The sequence below is a fragment of the Candoia aspera genome, chromosome 4, assembly GCF_035149785.1.
Source record: "Candoia aspera isolate rCanAsp1 chromosome 4, rCanAsp1.hap2, whole genome shotgun sequence".
NCBI classification, from domain to species: domain Eukaryota; kingdom Metazoa; phylum Chordata; class Lepidosauria; order Squamata; family Boidae; genus Candoia; species Candoia aspera.
In genome coordinates this window covers 79,261,722-79,279,604 of record NC_086156.1, presented here as the reverse complement: position 1 = coordinate 79,279,604, position 17,883 = coordinate 79,261,722, and the positions used below count along the sequence as shown (strand labels likewise).

Genomic DNA, 17,883 nt, shown 5'->3' with positions numbered 1-17,883 from the left:
TGAAAGGCTCTATGTTAGGGAATGCTGGTCTGGCTCAATCTTTCATCTAGGCCAGAAAAGCAATTCTTCCATCTGCATGTGGGGGCATGGAACTTTACCAATTCTTGCTTTGCCTTACAGTGCTTCTTGGTGAAAAAGGTAACGATTATTGTGAGTGCCAAACCCCATGCAATTTGACCCGTTACAACAAGGAGCTCTCCATGGTTAAGATCCCCAGCAAGACCTCAGCTAAATACCTTGAGAAGAAGTTTAACAAGTCAGAGAAATATATCTCGTACGTAATTCTGGTTCAAACAGGGGTGGAATAATCATTTTATTAAGTAAAGTAAGCCAAGGAGAGGTTGGTTGTGTAATACCAAAATATATGGTGGTTATTGTCATTTGGGATTCATTCAGTTGGGATTCATTCAAGTGTCAGTTCCAAATTCATTAGGTTTCAGAATTCAGAGAATTGTGTGTTACTTGCTACAAAGGCCACTGAATAAGCCACTCAACTGGACCAGGAATCCAAAATCCAATTCAGTTACAATTTAGGGTTTCCAAAGTACCAAACAAGATTCAGGGCTAGAGGCAAGTGCCTAGTCAAACTTAGATAGAAGACACAACCTTCAGTTGAAGATCAGGAGATCTAGAAGTAGGTAGACAGTCAAAACAAGCAATTGACCAGATCCATGAAAGATGCAAGTACTCTCTCCTTGTACTGTTCAGAAGAGATATATTGGAAGTCAGGATTTTACAGGACACTGTATCTTGGGCTCAGTCCCTAAGTCAGGCTGTTATGTTCTGGCAGGCTGTTACTGCAATTAGTATTCCTTGAAGGCAAGGGGCTTTGCAAAGTTCACAGTAGTCAGTGGCACAAACTGCCAAGTCAAAATCAACAGCCCCAAACCCAATAATTTAGACTGCTGACAAAATTATTAGCACGGACCTTCCAGGTTCATTACAGTCTACATCTGACTATCAGTTGTTGAGAATGGCAACAGCTTCAGAGAGTTACTGCCTTCAAGCTCTGGGTGCATGTCATTGTTTGCTGTGGGAAATAAGAAGATGGACTATCTCAGCCTTCTCCAAGCTGCTGCACTCCAAATTTGGTGGGATTGTAATTCTAAGCATTCTTGGAATTATGGCACCAGCATATCTGGAAGGTGCCAGTTTTGAGAATGGAGGTCAAATCTAGTAAAGCATTCCTATTGTTTACTGGCACTTTGTGGCATTCTTCTCCCCAGTCACCAAGGGAATCAGAGTAGTCTATAAGCAGCTTTTATTCTTAATCACCTGGACTTTTGGAATAAGTATGCATGAAGAAAGGGTAGATAAGAGAAGAGTAAATGTTCTGGTTGTCAAGAAACTATAAGGCAAGACTGGAGAATATGAGACCCTCTGTACTGTGTTGAGCTATAGCAGGAACTAACGTTACCAGTGGTCTGGTACAAGAGGGGTTACTGTCTAACAACACTGGGATCCTGCATGTTCTTCACCAGTTACTTATTCTCTTAGTCAAGAGGTGGACTGACCCAGTACCAAATACCGCATTCTCCTTAGGCTGCCACACAGGAGTTTCCCACTACAAATTCAGAGACATACAACAGCTACAGAACTTGAGGATGCATTTACTTCTTCTTGATGCCCTTCTGGCTGCCTGTTTTCTTTCCTTAGGGAGAATATCCTTGTTCTGGATATATTCTTCGAAGCTCTTAACTATGAGACCATTGAGCAGAGGAAAGCATATGAAGTGGCAGCATTACTTGGTGAGTAAACATTCTATGCGTATACCCAGCACAACTGCAGTTTGCAGGCAATCTGGACCTTCAGCCCCATGAGCTAATCCCAGGGAACACCTGTCAATTGGTGAGGAACAACTTGAAGCAGAGACAAAACAAGATGGGCACGAAGAGAGAGACAAACCCAACAGCCATAAGAAATGCCATAGGCAGCAATAGGCTCTCCTTATTACTTTGACCACTGAACAGGTCTGATCCAGAAGCCTTTAGGATCATTGGCTTGCTCTGGTCTATAATTAAGAGGCTTTCATGCTGAGCTCAGAAAGGTCTGATTCCAGCAGCTTAGAATCACAGTATGAACGCATGGAGCTTGGGCCAAGTCATGCAGGGAAAATAGCCAAATTGGGAAATGAAGATCTATCTGCTTATGTCTAGAGTCTGGCACCACTTTAAATATTCAAGGTAAATCTATCTGTCAGAAGAGTATTGGCCATGCCTACTATTCTCTATTTTCTCTGTTGGGTCTCATCCAGTTTTGACTTGAAGTCTTGCTGACAGAGTGAAGTTTTCTTGAATTAGCACAAAGAGGAATATTTGAGATGGCAAGGAGGCTATGGTTCTCAGATAAAATTGAAGAAAAAAAACTATTTTGCCAAGTAGCCAAAGAAAGATGAGACTAGAGTCCATGAGAGGGGAATTTCTTGCATCAGATCTTGGGCTTGTGTAGGGTTGCACCCATTACTCAAAGGAGCCATATCCCTGTATTTGTGTATATGAGGTGTTTGTTATCTGATATGGTGTTCCACTAATGTATCGGATCTTCCCCCAGATCCTCTGGCCCTTAGTTAGGCATCCTAAATATGGGGTTGCACCTTAAATCATAGTACTAGTAACTGAAACAATACTGAAAAAGATGAGAAAATATGGGCTGCCATGATAGAAGCTGTGGCTTACCATCCATCCACCTAAAAAAAATACCTGGCTTATGAAGTCAAATTCCAACCCTTGTATGAAGTTTGGGTGAAAAGAAGACAATCTGAGTTTTGTCTTGTTTGTCCCAAGGTCTTTGTTAGCTGCATTTAAACATATCCCCTGTTGTCATGGAGATGTAGGCTTTTTACTTTCTGAATAATAAACTGAGAGATTCATTCTAGTTTGTATAGAGATTGACTGTGATACCTAAAGACAGGAAAAAGAGGAAGATTCTGCTATTGTAATGTATTTCATAATGTATATGCATCCTTGGATGCTTTATGGAGGTTACTGAATTGGAGCAGCAGAGATGAAAAAGTCTGATGACAATGCACAAATAGGATGGAGAAACCAAACAGACAAGGGCATGGTAAATGGGCAGCAAAGGGCAGTATCAAAAGAATGCATCAGAATCATGGATGGTTCCAAACCAGGAAAGACGATCTGCAAACACTTTGGAAATAGGCTGATATAGGCAGGGATCAAGGAATTGGAGAGGTAAGGCAGGTAGCAATTGAAGGGAAGCTACGACCTTGCGTGTTACTCCGTGCCAGATCCTGGCAATCATCTTGCTTACATTTCCAACCCATAGAACCTCTCCATCACGGAAGATATATGTATAGATACACTTCTACATGACGCGTAGGGTATTTTTTTCTTCTGCTACTTCTTTCCTTCAACCCAACTCTGTTTTCAATTTTGACATCAATACCTAGTGGCAGTCCTGGCATGGATCTTTATCCTTTGTGCTGACAGCTTGCTTTGAATAGGCTTTCAACTTTTGTTAAAACCAGGCATTATGTTCAAGCACCTGGCAGTTTAGGTAAACTCTTTATTCAGTGACCTAGGGAAGAGAGAAGTAGGAGTAATAGTAGGAGTAGGAGTCCTCATCTCTGGAATGCTGGATGGAGTAAGTGGAAGCCCTGCTGAGGAAAATAGGAGTTTTTGTCCCAGGAGCCAACCGATGCAGAGTTTACACAGCTTTGGCCGGAAACCTAGAAACTGCAATGCTCTGGAACTTGATTTTCAAAAAGAAGTGGTCTATCCTGCTAATAAGGGATGCATAACCTACAGTTTCATGCTGACTGCGGAGACAGTGGCGGTGGCGGCAGCTTCCCCTTTCCTTTACCGCCAGCATAAAAATGCTCAAAATACATTTTAGTTTAGTTAGTTTAGCATGCTTATTTCCAGGTAGGGGCTCACAGCCCAAGCAGGTTACTTCAGTGTGTGCTAAAATGCAACATTAAAATGTCTGTTTCTGTTTTCCCCCCTTTCTTCCCCAGGTGATATTGGAGGTCAGATGGGTTTATTTATTGGTGCTAGTATCCTCACTATTCTGGAAGTATTTGACTATATCTATGAGGTAAGTTGCAGCCCTTTCCCTGAGGTAGGGAATAACATGGTCCAGCGGCCAAGCATTCCCTGGCCGAGGGAATGGAAGAAGAGCCTCCATCCGTGGGCCTGCTTTGACCCAATAATATAATAAGTTCTGGCATCTTACTGTTTCCTGAATACACATTTTGAAATCTTGAAGCACAAAATCTAACCACCAAATTTCACATTTCTCCTAGAAGATTCAAAAATAATAAGGTTTAGAATATAAATTTGAACTCCAGAAGGGTAGCAGAAATCCTGATGCGCCTGCCTGCCTTCCTGCCTTCCACACACACACACACACCAGTTTGCATTTTAACTTAACTAAAAAAAAAGGCTGAGCAAGATGTGACATTAAATACATATTTGATGTCAACATGCATTTTCTTTCATTATATATTTTCCCAGCAGTTAAGGCAGGACCACAGTCTAATGTTTTATTCAGTTTGGGATGAAGTGATGTCTTGGGTTGGGGCTGTTATGGCAGTTTTGGGTATGCTGAGCCTATCTGAAGGGTTAAACAGCTTTTATCTTTGCTTTGCTTTTGATCAGTTGGCGTCAGGAAATTGCATCTCTCCAATGCCAAGCAGAGAGAGAACAGGAAAAGGTATCCAGGGGCTTTGCAAGGTTGTGCCTTGATAGGCTGGTAGCTGTTAACCTTTGCTTGCTGTCTCTGATCAAGAGGAGAGGGGTTGCAGCATGGAAAGAAAGCATCATCACAATTGCTTTCCCATCTAAGACTGCTGGTTTTGGGGGGGTTTCTCCCCTTCTTATGGATATCCACCAACAACAACAGCTAATAGCACAATCCTCATATTGGATTCCTGATATTGCCCACCCCTGAGGTACCAAGCTGAGCTGAGAGAGAGAGAGAAACTGGCCCAAAGTTAACCATTAAGCTTCTGTGGCTGAGGTGGGGACTGAATCTGGGTCTTTCTAGTCCTAATGCAGCACCTTAATCCCAGCATCACACTGGCTGTCACAAAGGATTGCCTTCTACCAGGTTTGATCAGTGTAGCTTGCTCAGTATCATCCACACTGAATGAAAGAGTCTTTCTGCTTGGAGATGCTAGGAATTGAGCCTGGAACCTACTGTATGAAAAGCAGGGATTCTGTCATTCAGAGGTAACCCCTTCTTGAACCTCACAGTGTTGTTATTGTGGGGGACTGATCTCTACGTTGCTTGGGATCCTGAAAAAAAAGTGAGATATAAATCTAACAAAAGAAGTGAATGACAAATAAGCTTTGGAAGGAAAAGGTGATTTTGGATCTTGGTTCCCACCTCTTTGGCTGGCTTTCTCCAGACTGGGGAATCCTCAAAAAGAGACACTTTAGGGTTGGGGTGGGATATACCCAGTAGTCAAAGCATCCTAAGCATAGCTCTAGCCTTATTGCATAGAACCAGCCCACGGGAAAGTAGAATTTAAGCTAGCTGTTTGGCTGGCATCAAACTTTTCCCTGCAAGCAGAGGCAGAAGAAGCAAAAATAAATAAACACAAGTCCATAAAATGTCTATCGATTTTCAAGTCTCTTTCCTGACTGCAGTCAGTTGGAATGCTCAAGCATGGCGTAGGGGCTCCCCAGGGCATAGGGTTTAGGGCCTGTTGGACAAAGCAGTTTCTGGGAAAGAATTAGAAACCTGTAGCACAATTCACTTGCTTGAAGTTGGCAAGAGAACCTATTTTGCATACAGGTCTGCCCTGCAACATCTGCCTTTCTCTGGGATAATTCAGATGCAGGGCTTTGAAACATGCCTCCCCTCTCCCCATTCTGGCTGGGTCAATATAATTATCTCTGGAAAGGAATCTGAAGCTAAGATCATAATGGTTTGCTGAAAATAGCCCTCCTGAGAGTTGCAATGTGGAAAGAAGAATTTTACAATGTTAAAATTAAATCTTAGTATGTTCTTTTTAATTTTTTTTTAACAAAATGTATTCCTAGGCTTTAAGAAAGCAAGAACAGCCTTAGAAATAGGTGAACAAGCTATTTAAAATTTAAAAATGTTAAATTCAGCAAAGAGTACTGGTTCAGACTTCTTGTGCAAACAGGCTTCAGTGCCCTGAATTTACCACAACACATGGATTAAGAATAAATAAATAATCCAGCGCAATACAAAGAAGAGAACCTCTCCTGCTGCTGCCAAAGGTTTTGGGATTAATCAGATTTTTGCTGGGACTGAGAACCTTTTCCTTTCTCCTATTTCTTTTAGCTGATCAAAGAGAAATTGTTTGATCTTCTTGGCCCAGAGGAGGAAGAAGGAAGCCATGATGAGAATGTGGTAAGTAGACGTGAGTCCCTGCCAGGACTCACAAGAGCAAGAAGCCGACATATAGCAGATTGGCACGTTCCTTGGTAGAGTCTGTTTGCTATCTGGCAGGAGAGATGACCTTAACTTTTGCACAGAGTGGCACTGGGCCTCCAGTTTATGCTTTCTGCTCCAGACGTTTACCCTCCAATCTGAGATACAGCAGCTTCTTGTAGTTATCCTTATGCAGAAGGCAAGGTCATTTCCATATGCTCAGAGGGGTCCCTTTTTAATTCATTTTGTGCAGGTTGACTTCTGGCTTGGCAAAAAAAAAGCCCTGAGTTTGAGCTCTGGAGCAAATGGTCACTATTAATTATATAAGGGATGGGCAGAAGATAGCTCTGGGTAGCTCCACTGCTAGATCTCTAGTTGACGTGCATTAGATTGGCAAGGATTTCTGAATAACAGATCCCACTTTCGCCTACTTAGTACTACTAAAATGAAGAAACATTCCAAGAGGGGGATTCTCCAGAGTCATTCAATATTATTGTTTTGCACCACTTTGTGATTAACTCTGGTCCTGATTGATCTCATGCCATCTTCTGTTATGGCAAGCTGAGTCAATTTATTTCTGATGCTGCTCTGATTTATTGGAAATTGCTGCAAAATTGGGACTTCCCTTTGAATTACTGAGACTCTGCACAACTTGTGGGCAATACATTTTCCCACTGGCAGAACTCTTGAGTCACCCCGGTCCTGGGCTCCCCCCCAGCCAATAGAAGTTCAGTGCCTGGAGCTTGATTCTCACTGTAGCGTTGGCTAGAACTGCCCCCCAGCTTCAGTTGCTGGTTGCAAAATTGCAGACATCCAACATTTCACCTTCACAGCTCACAGGGACTTTTAAATGTCACAGAGGAATGGCAGCAAAGCATGTAGAAGGCTTTTGGGAAATGTTAATGTTTACTGTTTGTTATGCATTAGCAATTTATTTTATTTCCTTTTTGCATGGACAGTGGCTATATGAGTGTGGGGGGGTTGTTGCTTAGTGCATTAGACACCAATAGCATTACATTCTTTGGATTCTTCCTTGAAGGGAAAAGGTGAACACTGATTAGCTCATGATGTTCCTGGTGTGTTGCCAGCTTTTGAGGTTGACAGATGTGAAGATTCAGACAGCTTCCTGAAGGGATTGGAGGAAATGGAAACATTAGCAATATGGAAGTGCCTGAGGAGTACAAGGACAATTAAGATTAGGTATTCTAAATAAATCCCTGAACTCCAAAATCTTAATTCCAAATTGAGCCTTTTCTTACTAGCTTCAGTTGACCAATCTCATAATCAACAAAATAAATGCTGCAGATCTGAAGTTTGCCCACATGATTTAAAAAGACCATTTTATCTTATTGCTCCACAAACATTTATGCCAAAATAGTTTTATTAGCCTATTAGTTAGAATTCTGCCTTGTTCAAAAGATCTGGCTTATAATGGAAAGGCATACTATTACTGGTTAGTTTGCTTTTTGTTTGTTTTAAGTGCATCCTAGAGAGAAGGAGAGATACATATGTCTTTTTGCTAAGGCTACCAAATCTGATATGCAAAAATCTAGAAAATTATTATTGTAGATGCCACTAAAGAAATGCAGAAAATTTAACTCTTTGCTGCCTTTTAGTGGTTGTCTGGCTTTTTACAGCCCAGATGCAGTATTTTTACTCCTTGCCCTCTCTTCTGACAACCTGATTTGTCACAGGCAGGGCTTTAGCAATCTTAGAGTTGTCATCAGAGCATTGCAAGAAAGGAGTTAAGAATACCTTGCCCACTACAAAGAATGATCCCTTTTAACTTTATCCAACAAAATCAATAAGATTGGAGATTGTACTTTTGTATACTTCTATCTGAGAGTAAGTGCTATTGAATTTAATAGAGTTCATTTATGAGGAAGCATGCACACATATGAAAATAATATTTTAAAATTATCCAATTCAAGGAATTGCAACATAATCCAAGTATCTTTACTTGGGAGTGCTTTCTCTTGGGCTCAGGAAGACATGTGATTTTAGCCTTTGAAATCCTAAAGAAATTTGCTTTTCAGAATTTAACACTACCCCCCTCATGAATCATATTTCAAATTTCAAAGTATAGTTGTTTCCGATATCAAGTTTCGCAGATATTTTTCTTCATATATATGTGTATAAGTTTTAACCTAGCCCAAATTAAATTATTTGATATTCCATTGATTTTAATAAGAGAAATTAAAGAAGTGTTGTAACTCCCACACTGCTATGAACAAGACTTCAACATTTTAAACCTTGTCTGGTTCATATTCAGTGTTCATATTAAGTGCTCATGTATTTTTGCTCAAGTATGTGTTGTGTCACTAATAAGCTGTATGCATACAAATACAGACTGTGATTCCCTCAGCCATCAAAACCCTTTCTGAATTTTTCCTTAAAACTTTCAGTGCACATTGGGGCTCTCAGGACGCATCATTTGAAAATGGTAGGTTGAAACACACTAGTATTTTGAGAACCATCATGCTTAGGCAATTTATTAGGAAAACTCAAAGGTTGCAGAATAGTGTACAGGTTTTTAAATTCCCCATAGATTTTATCAATCAAGACAGTAAGCAAAATAAACACTGGCTGGGATGGGAGGAAAAAATAGCTGGTGTTGAAGCCATCAGATCTAAATTTCATCACAACCTGAAGAAAAAATGTGGGAGGAGTAGTTTAATATAAATGGGAAGTCAGCTCTATTTACATCCTTGAAATGCCTATCTTTCTGGCCTGTTGTAGTAGGATATTAAAATTCCATACGGTGATTTTAATAATAACTAGCATTTATGCAACACAGCAAAGCTCCTACAATATTGTCTCTCTGGAAGTTATCTTGGAGATGGGCAGCTAAGGCCAAAAGAAGAATGGCTGCCTAAAACTATTTAGTGAGCTCCTAGTTGAGGTAAGATTAGAAGAACAGATTTGTCAACTTATTCTCCCTTGGCCATCTTCCCTTTTTCTGTTCACAGAGCACGTGTGAACCCTTGTCAAACCACGCTGATCCCACGAGCCACACTGTGACAGTCCCGCTGCAGACAACACTTGGCACGTTGGAAGAAATTGCGTGCTGACAGTGCTTCCTCAGCACCATGGATGGCAGAACCTACAGAAGCCAGGGAATCCTACTCAGGCTCACTAACAGGGTGGGGGAACCACTGAGGAATTCGCTATGCACCCAACTGTTCTCTTTCTCTCTTCTTGCCAAAATCAGTGAAAGATTCCATGGACTCAGTTGCATCAGCCTGTCCTACCAGGATGAGTGGAGGAGGGTGGAGGAAGGGGCAAGGTTTATCTCCACCAGCGGACAGCACATCTCAGTTTCTGAACTGGAGAAGTGCGATGACCAAGGAACCATTCTTTCATAGACAGCCTACAGTTATACAAAGGAAGCCTGCATGCCAGTCCTTTTGATGGCAGTCTCTCTCTTTTTCCTTACAAGCCATGACTCCATCCAACAACTGTTCCTTTTTTTTGGCCACAACAAAAGTGGAGGCCATGGCACAGACTTTCCTGCTCAAAAGTTTACCATTATTTAACATCACAGCTGACTTAGAAGCAAGCAATGGTCCATTTTCAAGGGCCACCATTCTCTTTTGTCATATGCTAAATATTTGACAGGGTGTCAAAGGTTCTGCTCAAATCCTTGGGTAAGACAGCTTTTTGATGACCAAGGTGAGCATGCTCAAATAGAATGGCTCACCTCATCTACCATTACAGACCACTTCTTACATGCAGGCACCCACAAACACACCAGCCCCATTGGCACTAGTTAGCCATACAGCTACTGTCTTGTTCAGATTGGCGTGTAATGCAACATGTGTGTGTCCCAGGATTGGGGGAGGCTGGGTCCAGTTACCTTTCTGACTTGCCCTGCTTCCTCGTTGTTAACAGCATTATTAAAGGTGGTCTTGTGGAAGGGGACAAACTGTCATTTCTGCTTATTCCACCTTTGTGGATGTTTTACTACAACTTGGGAACTATCAACATTAAAAAGAATAAAGAAAAAATATGTCCTCTTAGGCTATTTATAAGCAATGTTTTAACAGTTTCCAGAGAGGTAGCTCTGGTAGATTGTGTAAGTCATGTGATAGACTTACCAGAGGTTGACTGAACCCAAATCTCTGGGTTGCACGATACATGCAAACTAACACACAAACTAGATTCATACAACTTAAGTCACAATGTGGGTGGCTAGTTTGCAGTTCAGAGTGTGATGTGTCACATCAGCCTGTTACAATAAACCACACAATTTTTTTCATGGACTACATCTGCTTTATCAGATCCCTGCAGTATTATCTTGAGATAGAGTGTATGCACCCTTCTAGACTGAGTAGTTGGTGAGGCTAAAGGGAAGTTGAATGCAGAAGATACAAGCAATTATAACTTCTGGGGAAAACGTTATTTACACATTTGTTCTTTTGTGTAGAAACCAATCAGTGTGTCCTATGCAGAATGTAGTAAAATAGCACTTATAAATAATGGCATAGGTAACATTGGAAAATGAACAACACATTATTCATTTCTTGTTATGAATGGCACTATTAAGTTCTATAACAGTAATCCTAAAATAGATATGGAGACTCTAGGCCTACATGTAGTAATCAGCTGACCAATGAAATAATATCTTCACCACTCCACAGACTGTCAGTGTAAATACCCTAAGTCAAGAGTGTAGTTATTATTGTCTGCATCTTCTGCATTTTATTTTCTTCCAACCGCACTGTTTTCTATTTCTACCCATGCTTTTGGTTTAATATGTAAATACTTGAATCTCACAATACACTGTAGGTATCCACTGTAGGTATCTAATGAAACAATTACTCTGCAAAAGTTAATGTCATGTTGTTTCAGCATTTTAGTTGTTTTTTGTTCATTGTTTTTTTTTCTAACTGAGCAGTCTTGCACTCAGACAGTGAAGTTACTGTTGACTAATGACATTCTTCTGGCTGGGTGAGAGCCTACTGCATCAACCCATGTGGTTTTATTAACTGAAGCTTTGGCAGGATCTACACTGGAGCACCTTCCTATACAAAGTCCCATGCTGGCAGCAGTTTTCCCAGTTGCTGCTCATTGAGCATATGACCAGTAGGCAGTGTTGACATTCACAGTGAGCCTTCCCATGCCATAACCAACTAGGGATGCAAATTGTTCCCAGTGGAAAATAAAACCAGCATGCTTACCCTCCAGGATGATCTCACTGAGAGCAGGTGCAAAACACTTCCCAGAGTTCACTCGAAGATTAGATGTGGCAGCTAGCCAAAGGTAAATTTTATTTCCAGTCAGCAGACAACATGGCTTTGGTTCTGGAGGGATCTATTAACTATGATATATGCTACTTTACTGCTACCACTGTGAGCATGTGCCCATGGGATGGAGATGGGATTGGGGAGCAAGATGGAGGCAGGTGCTGAGGCATGCGTGACATCACCATGTAGTATAAGTGCTGTGAATGACACCCTTGCATCAGGCATCAAGATGGATACAAACAGGAAATGGCTTTTGCGTAACTGTCATCACACGCATCATTTTGGCATCATGTTTTGCTGTGAATGTTGCTGTCACTGCCTTTAAGAGTCCCAAGGGAACATCACTTTTAAATACAGAAGTTTCATCATCTCATCTCCGAGCTTACAAGATGAAGATGAGAGACGTATCTTGAAACTAGGCAAAACGGGTGGTGTGTGTGTGCAAGGAGGAGTACATTGTTGCATACTTTTAGTGTAATAGGTGTTATGCTATTCTACTTTTTCTGTTGGCAATCATTTTCTGGTTCAAATCTTTGCCTTAATTCACTCAACAAAATAAAATGGGGGGGGGTCCCTTCTATTGGGAGGCTCTGTGGGTGCTTTGGGCTCATAGAAGGTATCCTGAGGGCCATAGGCATGCAGCACGGGGTAGCAAGATCAAGACGCCTCCATGCTGCAACCTTCCCGCTGGTGCTTTGCCTATGACAGTGAGTTTCATTTGTAGATCTTACCAGCTAATCAAAGGATAACCTAGTCAATTTCACAGTATCTATAGAAGTTTCCACTGATTTTCTGTGCCAAAGTAGCCTAGCAGTCAGGTAGCATTTCACTCTCTCTCACTCTCTGGCGCGCGCACATGGGCATTCCAGTCAAATGAATGAAAACCTGAGCAGGATTGGAACTGCAGTGAGATGCCATATCCAGCTCCAAGCCAATTAGCAGGGTTTTGTTCTCATTTTACCAGAGCTCTAGCCAACGATAACAGCGTCAAAAATCCTTCTAAAGTCCAGATTTCAGTGCAGCTGTCAGAAAAATTCAGCAAAGTCCTTTATCTTCTTTGCCTTTACATCACATACTGAGCACTGAGTGAAAAAACAAAAACGGCCATCTCCCCACGATGAACCTAGGTGATCTGTTTGTTAATAGATAATTGTGTCCGAAGTGCCATCTTCCTGGGACTATCAAGAATCATCAGGAAAGAGAGAATTGCTCTGTTGTCAAAGTGCTCTCTGCATGGAGTAGATTGTAGTAGCTCCATTTCAAGAAGGTGAGTAGATTATTCAGTGAAGAGGACAACCGTGCCTTAGAAAAATGCCAAGGAAAATGAAACAAAAGAAGGGGGATTTGCAAAATTGTTACCTATGAATTTGGTCTGCAAGACATTCTTGTCCGTCCATGGAAATGTCAAAACTTCCTTAATATAACCCTTTTTAAAGAGGTAACAACCTAACACAAGGAAAAGAATCTTTCAGACAACTTCGGATCACCAGGCATTTGAACCGTCTGCTAGTACAACACTTAGATCCTACAAGTGTGTCTTGGGGTTCCAGAATATAAAATGGGTGTTACAGCACACTTCTCTTTCCCACCTCCAAACCAAAGCTTGTATGACACTTTCCTAGGGCCTATTTGATGAATTACTATTACCCACCCATTGCCATGCCACTACTTTAAATAAATGATACGATATATTGCTAGATAATAAATGAACCTCTGCTCATGGTCTGACTACCTTTCCCCTAGGATCCAAGCTATTGCAGGCTGGCTCCACATGCTTGGAATTAAAAGTTCAGGTGTTTATTCCACTAATTTTATTCACTTCTACTAGCCCCTCATTATGCAAATGTTGCCATTATTTACATAATGCAAGCAAAGAATGATGGTAGTTTACTGTCAGGAACAGATCATTGATGAAAGCTACCCCTTTACTGAAATTAGTCCCTTGTTAGTTCAGGCAACCCAGAATTGCACGCAGGTGGGTCAATGAAAAATTTGGCAGAGAAGAGTTAGGGGGAGAATGACATCCCTCAGCTGCACCTGGCATAGGATGCAGGTGGGCCATTAGAAGAAGGAAGCTCTTGTGCCTCACAGCGTGGGGCGGGGGAGCAATTTCTTCTGACTCCATCAATGGAGCGGGGAGGCCTATGCAATATAGTCTGAAGTATGAAATGGACATTTTTTTATCAATTCAATGCTGTAAAACCAGCAAGAATAAAAACCCAAGGCTGACTTCAGTTGAGGTTCCCTGCATGCTCTTTTTAATGGACTATTTATTTAGACATGCGTATGTACATAAATATTCACCTTGGGGTAGGGCATCAAGGGTCATTCTGCCCACAATCTTTAAAAGGCAATGCTGGAGCCAGCACTGCAGGCTGTTGTAGGACAGGAAGAACTCTGCAAGTCTCTACTAAACTATTGTATCTTTAATTGCATATTTATGCAGGCTAGTTATTTACAAGGTTGAAGGTAAGAGCTGCTAATTTCTATGTCATGTGGGGAGACTGGAGCGGCAAATTTAATGCCAGCCAAGCAAGTTTATGGCTCGGCTGTTGTGTGGTTTCTCCCAGATCAGTTGGGTATCTAGTATTATATCATTTTTAACACTGCATCATAGTAACAAGCATGGAACTTGGCAACTGGTGCAAATATTAGCCTTTCTGAACCTTGGGGTATATTTCCTCTTTATTTCCCATTAGGGCTGTGAAGTACTTCAGCCTTTGTTCCAAAAAGTTGTTTCATGTAAATATAGCACTTTCCTGCCATTCTTTAACATAGCCACTTCTTTTCTTGGGACCCATGGCAGATGTGTCTAGTTTAAAGAACTGCAGGCAGGTACTAGGTTTGCACTTCCACCCACCCCAAAGCCCATTTTTGGAATCTAATCTGATGCACTGCACAGTCTTATTATTTGCCAGACTTTCCTTATGCTAGTAAATGTATATCCTCCTTTTCTTTGAAGGCAGGTCCCTTACAGAATTCTCCAAACCATCACCAAATTTCAGTACTTGGACTTGCAAACTGGGATTAAGTCCCTACCACTTCATCTAACCCCAAGTTCATGTCTTGTCATTGAATCATTCCTCACTGGTCCCAACAATCCCTAAAATGTTGTGTGGACACTTCCTCCACCCCCACCCTTTGATCCAGACTCTTCTAAGAAGCCATTAGTTTCATGCAACCAATTCAAACTCCCAATATGAAATCATCTCTGGCCCAGTATTCTTGGAAAGGAAATTAGAAAAACATAAAACATCATGGGTGGAGGAAGCCCAAATGTTTAACCAAATAATGCTTTTCTTAAGTGAAGAATGGTGAGGACAAAAATAGGCATGCTGTATTCCAAATGCTCTCTCATAGGCATGCATTGCCCCCTAAAGGAATTGGTGTCACTTCAGTATCATATAGCAGGAAATCTTGTGAGTATCCCCTGCTTTACCTCCATCTTCTCAACCTCAAGCACTTTTATGATGCACAGACTAGTTTTAAAAACCATGTAGGTACACTCTTGGTGAATACTAGAAACTGCTGAACAAAACAGTAAAGAAAACAAAACCTGACAAGACACAGCAGAGATGGAATGAATGGTGATGCTTGCTTTCTATTACAATCGCTTTGCCTTCGGCAGAAGGAAGCTGCAGTGCCAGCCCTACCATTTGGCATTGGGTTGCAGATACTGGGGAGGCGGGGGAGGCAGAAGCGGTTCTCCACCACCCAATACAAATCAGGCTAGGCTGCATGTGAAACACTCCAAAATTAAATGCAGCAAAAGTAAAAAGAGGGAGGAGAGAGAAAATCTTAATAAGCGTAGATAATAATATTGTAATTTACAGGAAATATTTATTTTGACAGTTATCACAGATCTTTCAGTTTGGAGAGTTGGTATTTGTAGAAAGAGGAATCAGGTGGGAGCTGCTTGCTGATCTAATGATCTGAAAAAAATCTCCGCTGAAACAATTCACTGCATATTCGATGCAACTGTGCATCTTAATGTAATTATTTCAGTTGTTATGAGCTGACTTGGATCAATGGCTGTCTGAGAGCAAAACAATCCATCAGAACAATGTAAAGGTGAAACCACCTTTAAGTCAAGTTCAACTCCTATTGACTGCGTGGTCATATCCATGAGGTTTGCTCAGGAACAGTGTGGAAATAGTTTGCCGTTCCCTTCTTCTGGGATGTTAGTCTAGCTTACAACCCTGGACTTTTCTAGTGATCTGCCATCCAAGGACCAGCCAGGCCCAAGAATACAACAAGAAAAGCACCTGGCCTCAAAATAACAAATCCCAGTCTCCAATATCCATAGTGAGTTAAAGCAAAGTGGCACCATTTCTTCCTGACAAATAATGTCAGATGCAATCAAGAGGATGCTTCCAGGCAGAAGGCTTGGTAAATTGTGGATGAAGGAATATGTCGTCTACCTGCTCTGCTCTCCCAAGGTGGTACCTGAAGGGGCTGCTTCATCTCAGGATGGACCTTTCAGTGTGTTTTCATACCCAATTTCTCATTGCCCAACGACTCCTAAAACTGCATTTTCCCCAGCTGAGCTAAGAGATCTGTCAAAAAGGCTTTGGATTTAGGAGAGAGCTGTGAGGTCCAACTAATCTGTTCACTCCTTTGTGACACTGATGAATAGGACCCTGTAAACTGAATGAAGTAGCACTGGGGCTGGATTAATCTCCTGCCCCTTTTCAACACCAGGACCTGCCACTATTCCAACTCATTCAAGATTACAAAGACATTTTTCTTTGTCTTTGCAGACATTTCATTTTCAGGAAAGACAAAGTAACTCTCCAGCTAAGTTATGAGCCAGATGCAAGAGTTGTAAGTCTGGGGAGAGGGTTGAATTAATCAACTCCACAGAGCTATCCCTGTTGAGATAGGGTTTTTTTTCCTTTTGAGCATGTGCAAAGCAGATTCACACACATGTCTTTGGCAAAAAAAGAATGAAAGAATGAGAATGTTACTGGACTATGGTTATCATTCAACAGTGGGCATGAATGATGGAAATAGGACTTCACTAACATCTTTCAGGCTGCAGATTTCCTGCCTCTGCAGCAACTGTGATTCTCCAGCTGGAGTCCCAAGAGTTTACCTTGCAATAATCGTCTACGGCCAGAATAGAATATTTCAGAAAGAGCCCTTTCATTGTTTGGAAGCTGGGAGTTCGGCAGCAATGTTTAAAGGAAAAATCTGATCAGTTTTTGTTATTTAGATCAATTTGGTAACCCTTTAACTGGGCAAAAAGGATGTTGCAGAGGTGAGGGGAAGCAAATAACCAGAAGAGTGAAACTGATTCTGATTGTCAAGCTGATTGAAGAAGTATACGTAAACATCAATTTCTTAGCCTGCAACGTAGCATTAAGTAAGGAACAGAGCACTTGAAATCAACTTTAGATTTGAAGCAGCAGGAGGCCAATGGCTGTGTTCGTGCAGCTTGTTAGGCCTTGGATAACTAAACCAAGTACTGCTTATCCCAACCGCCTTGGTTGTACCACATGCAGTACCATGAATTAATCACACTGGCAGTATTTGTATAACATGCTGAGCCAGCCACATTGTAGCTTAGTATGTTAGATTGATCCTGATAGCATCTTACATTGCAAATGCCATGGAGGGGGGGGGGCGGTAAAGGTAAAGGTTCCCGTTTAGTCATGTCTGACACCAGGGGGCGGTGCTTATCTCCGTTTCATGGCCAAAGAGTCAGCGTTGTCTGAAGACACTTCCACAGTCATGTGGCCAGCATGACAGTCACGGGGAGAGCACTCCTTTCAGTAGTTTTTAAAATAATAGTAATACTGACTGTGATATCCTTCCCATCTAGGATGTAATTGAATATCCATGCCTTGGGGCTTTCATACCTAATGCCATAATTTTCTGCTTGTCTCCGTGGTACCTATGCTATTGCAAGATCTGAGCCAAAATCAAAATCAGATTCCCCCATCCTAACATTCTGCAGATGTGCTAGGCTACATCTGTCATTATCCCTAGCATTCCAGGTTATGACTGATGGCAGCCCTATTCCAACAAGTCTGTAAGGAGGGCCTAAACTGAGGGGTGATAGGGTAATGGATCGAATTTTGAATTTGAAACTGGGAAAGTTGAGTTCAAATCTCTGCTTGGAAATGAAGCTCACTGTTTCATCTTGAGTCAGCCACCTTTCTCAGCCTAGACTACAGAGGCATAAAATGTAAGTGCTCTGGAAAACGGAAGATTGCAATTATTTACAATATTTCTGTGTCACAAGTCTTCACATAGTAAAAAGTGACTC

The 17,883-nt window shown here is 41.5% G+C and overlaps 1 protein-coding gene across 2 annotated transcripts in view; it reads left to right on the top strand.

The window, feature by feature from the left end:
• The window catches only part of LOC134495350 (acid-sensing ion channel 2-like), a 149,692-nt gene extending 139,156 nt beyond the window's left edge, over positions 1-10,536 (top strand). Inside the window, exons 6-11 of one of the 2 annotated variants that reach the window (XR_010067804.1) lie at positions 121-274; positions 1,657-1,748; positions 3,977-4,056; positions 6,277-6,345; positions 7,455-7,566; positions 9,336-10,536. Coding sequence is in view for 1 of the 2 variants with exons in the window: in XM_063300722.1 (XP_063156792.1) it covers positions 121-274; positions 1,657-1,748; positions 3,977-4,056; positions 6,277-6,345; positions 9,336-9,437 (497 nt within the window). In the remaining variant the exon portion in view is untranslated. The remainder of the gene's footprint in view (positions 1-120; positions 275-1,656; positions 1,749-3,976; positions 4,057-6,276; positions 6,346-7,454; positions 7,567-9,335) is intronic. The other variant, XM_063300722.1, reaches the window with a different exon arrangement.
• The last annotated feature ends 7,347 nt before the right edge of the window (positions 10,537-17,883 follow it).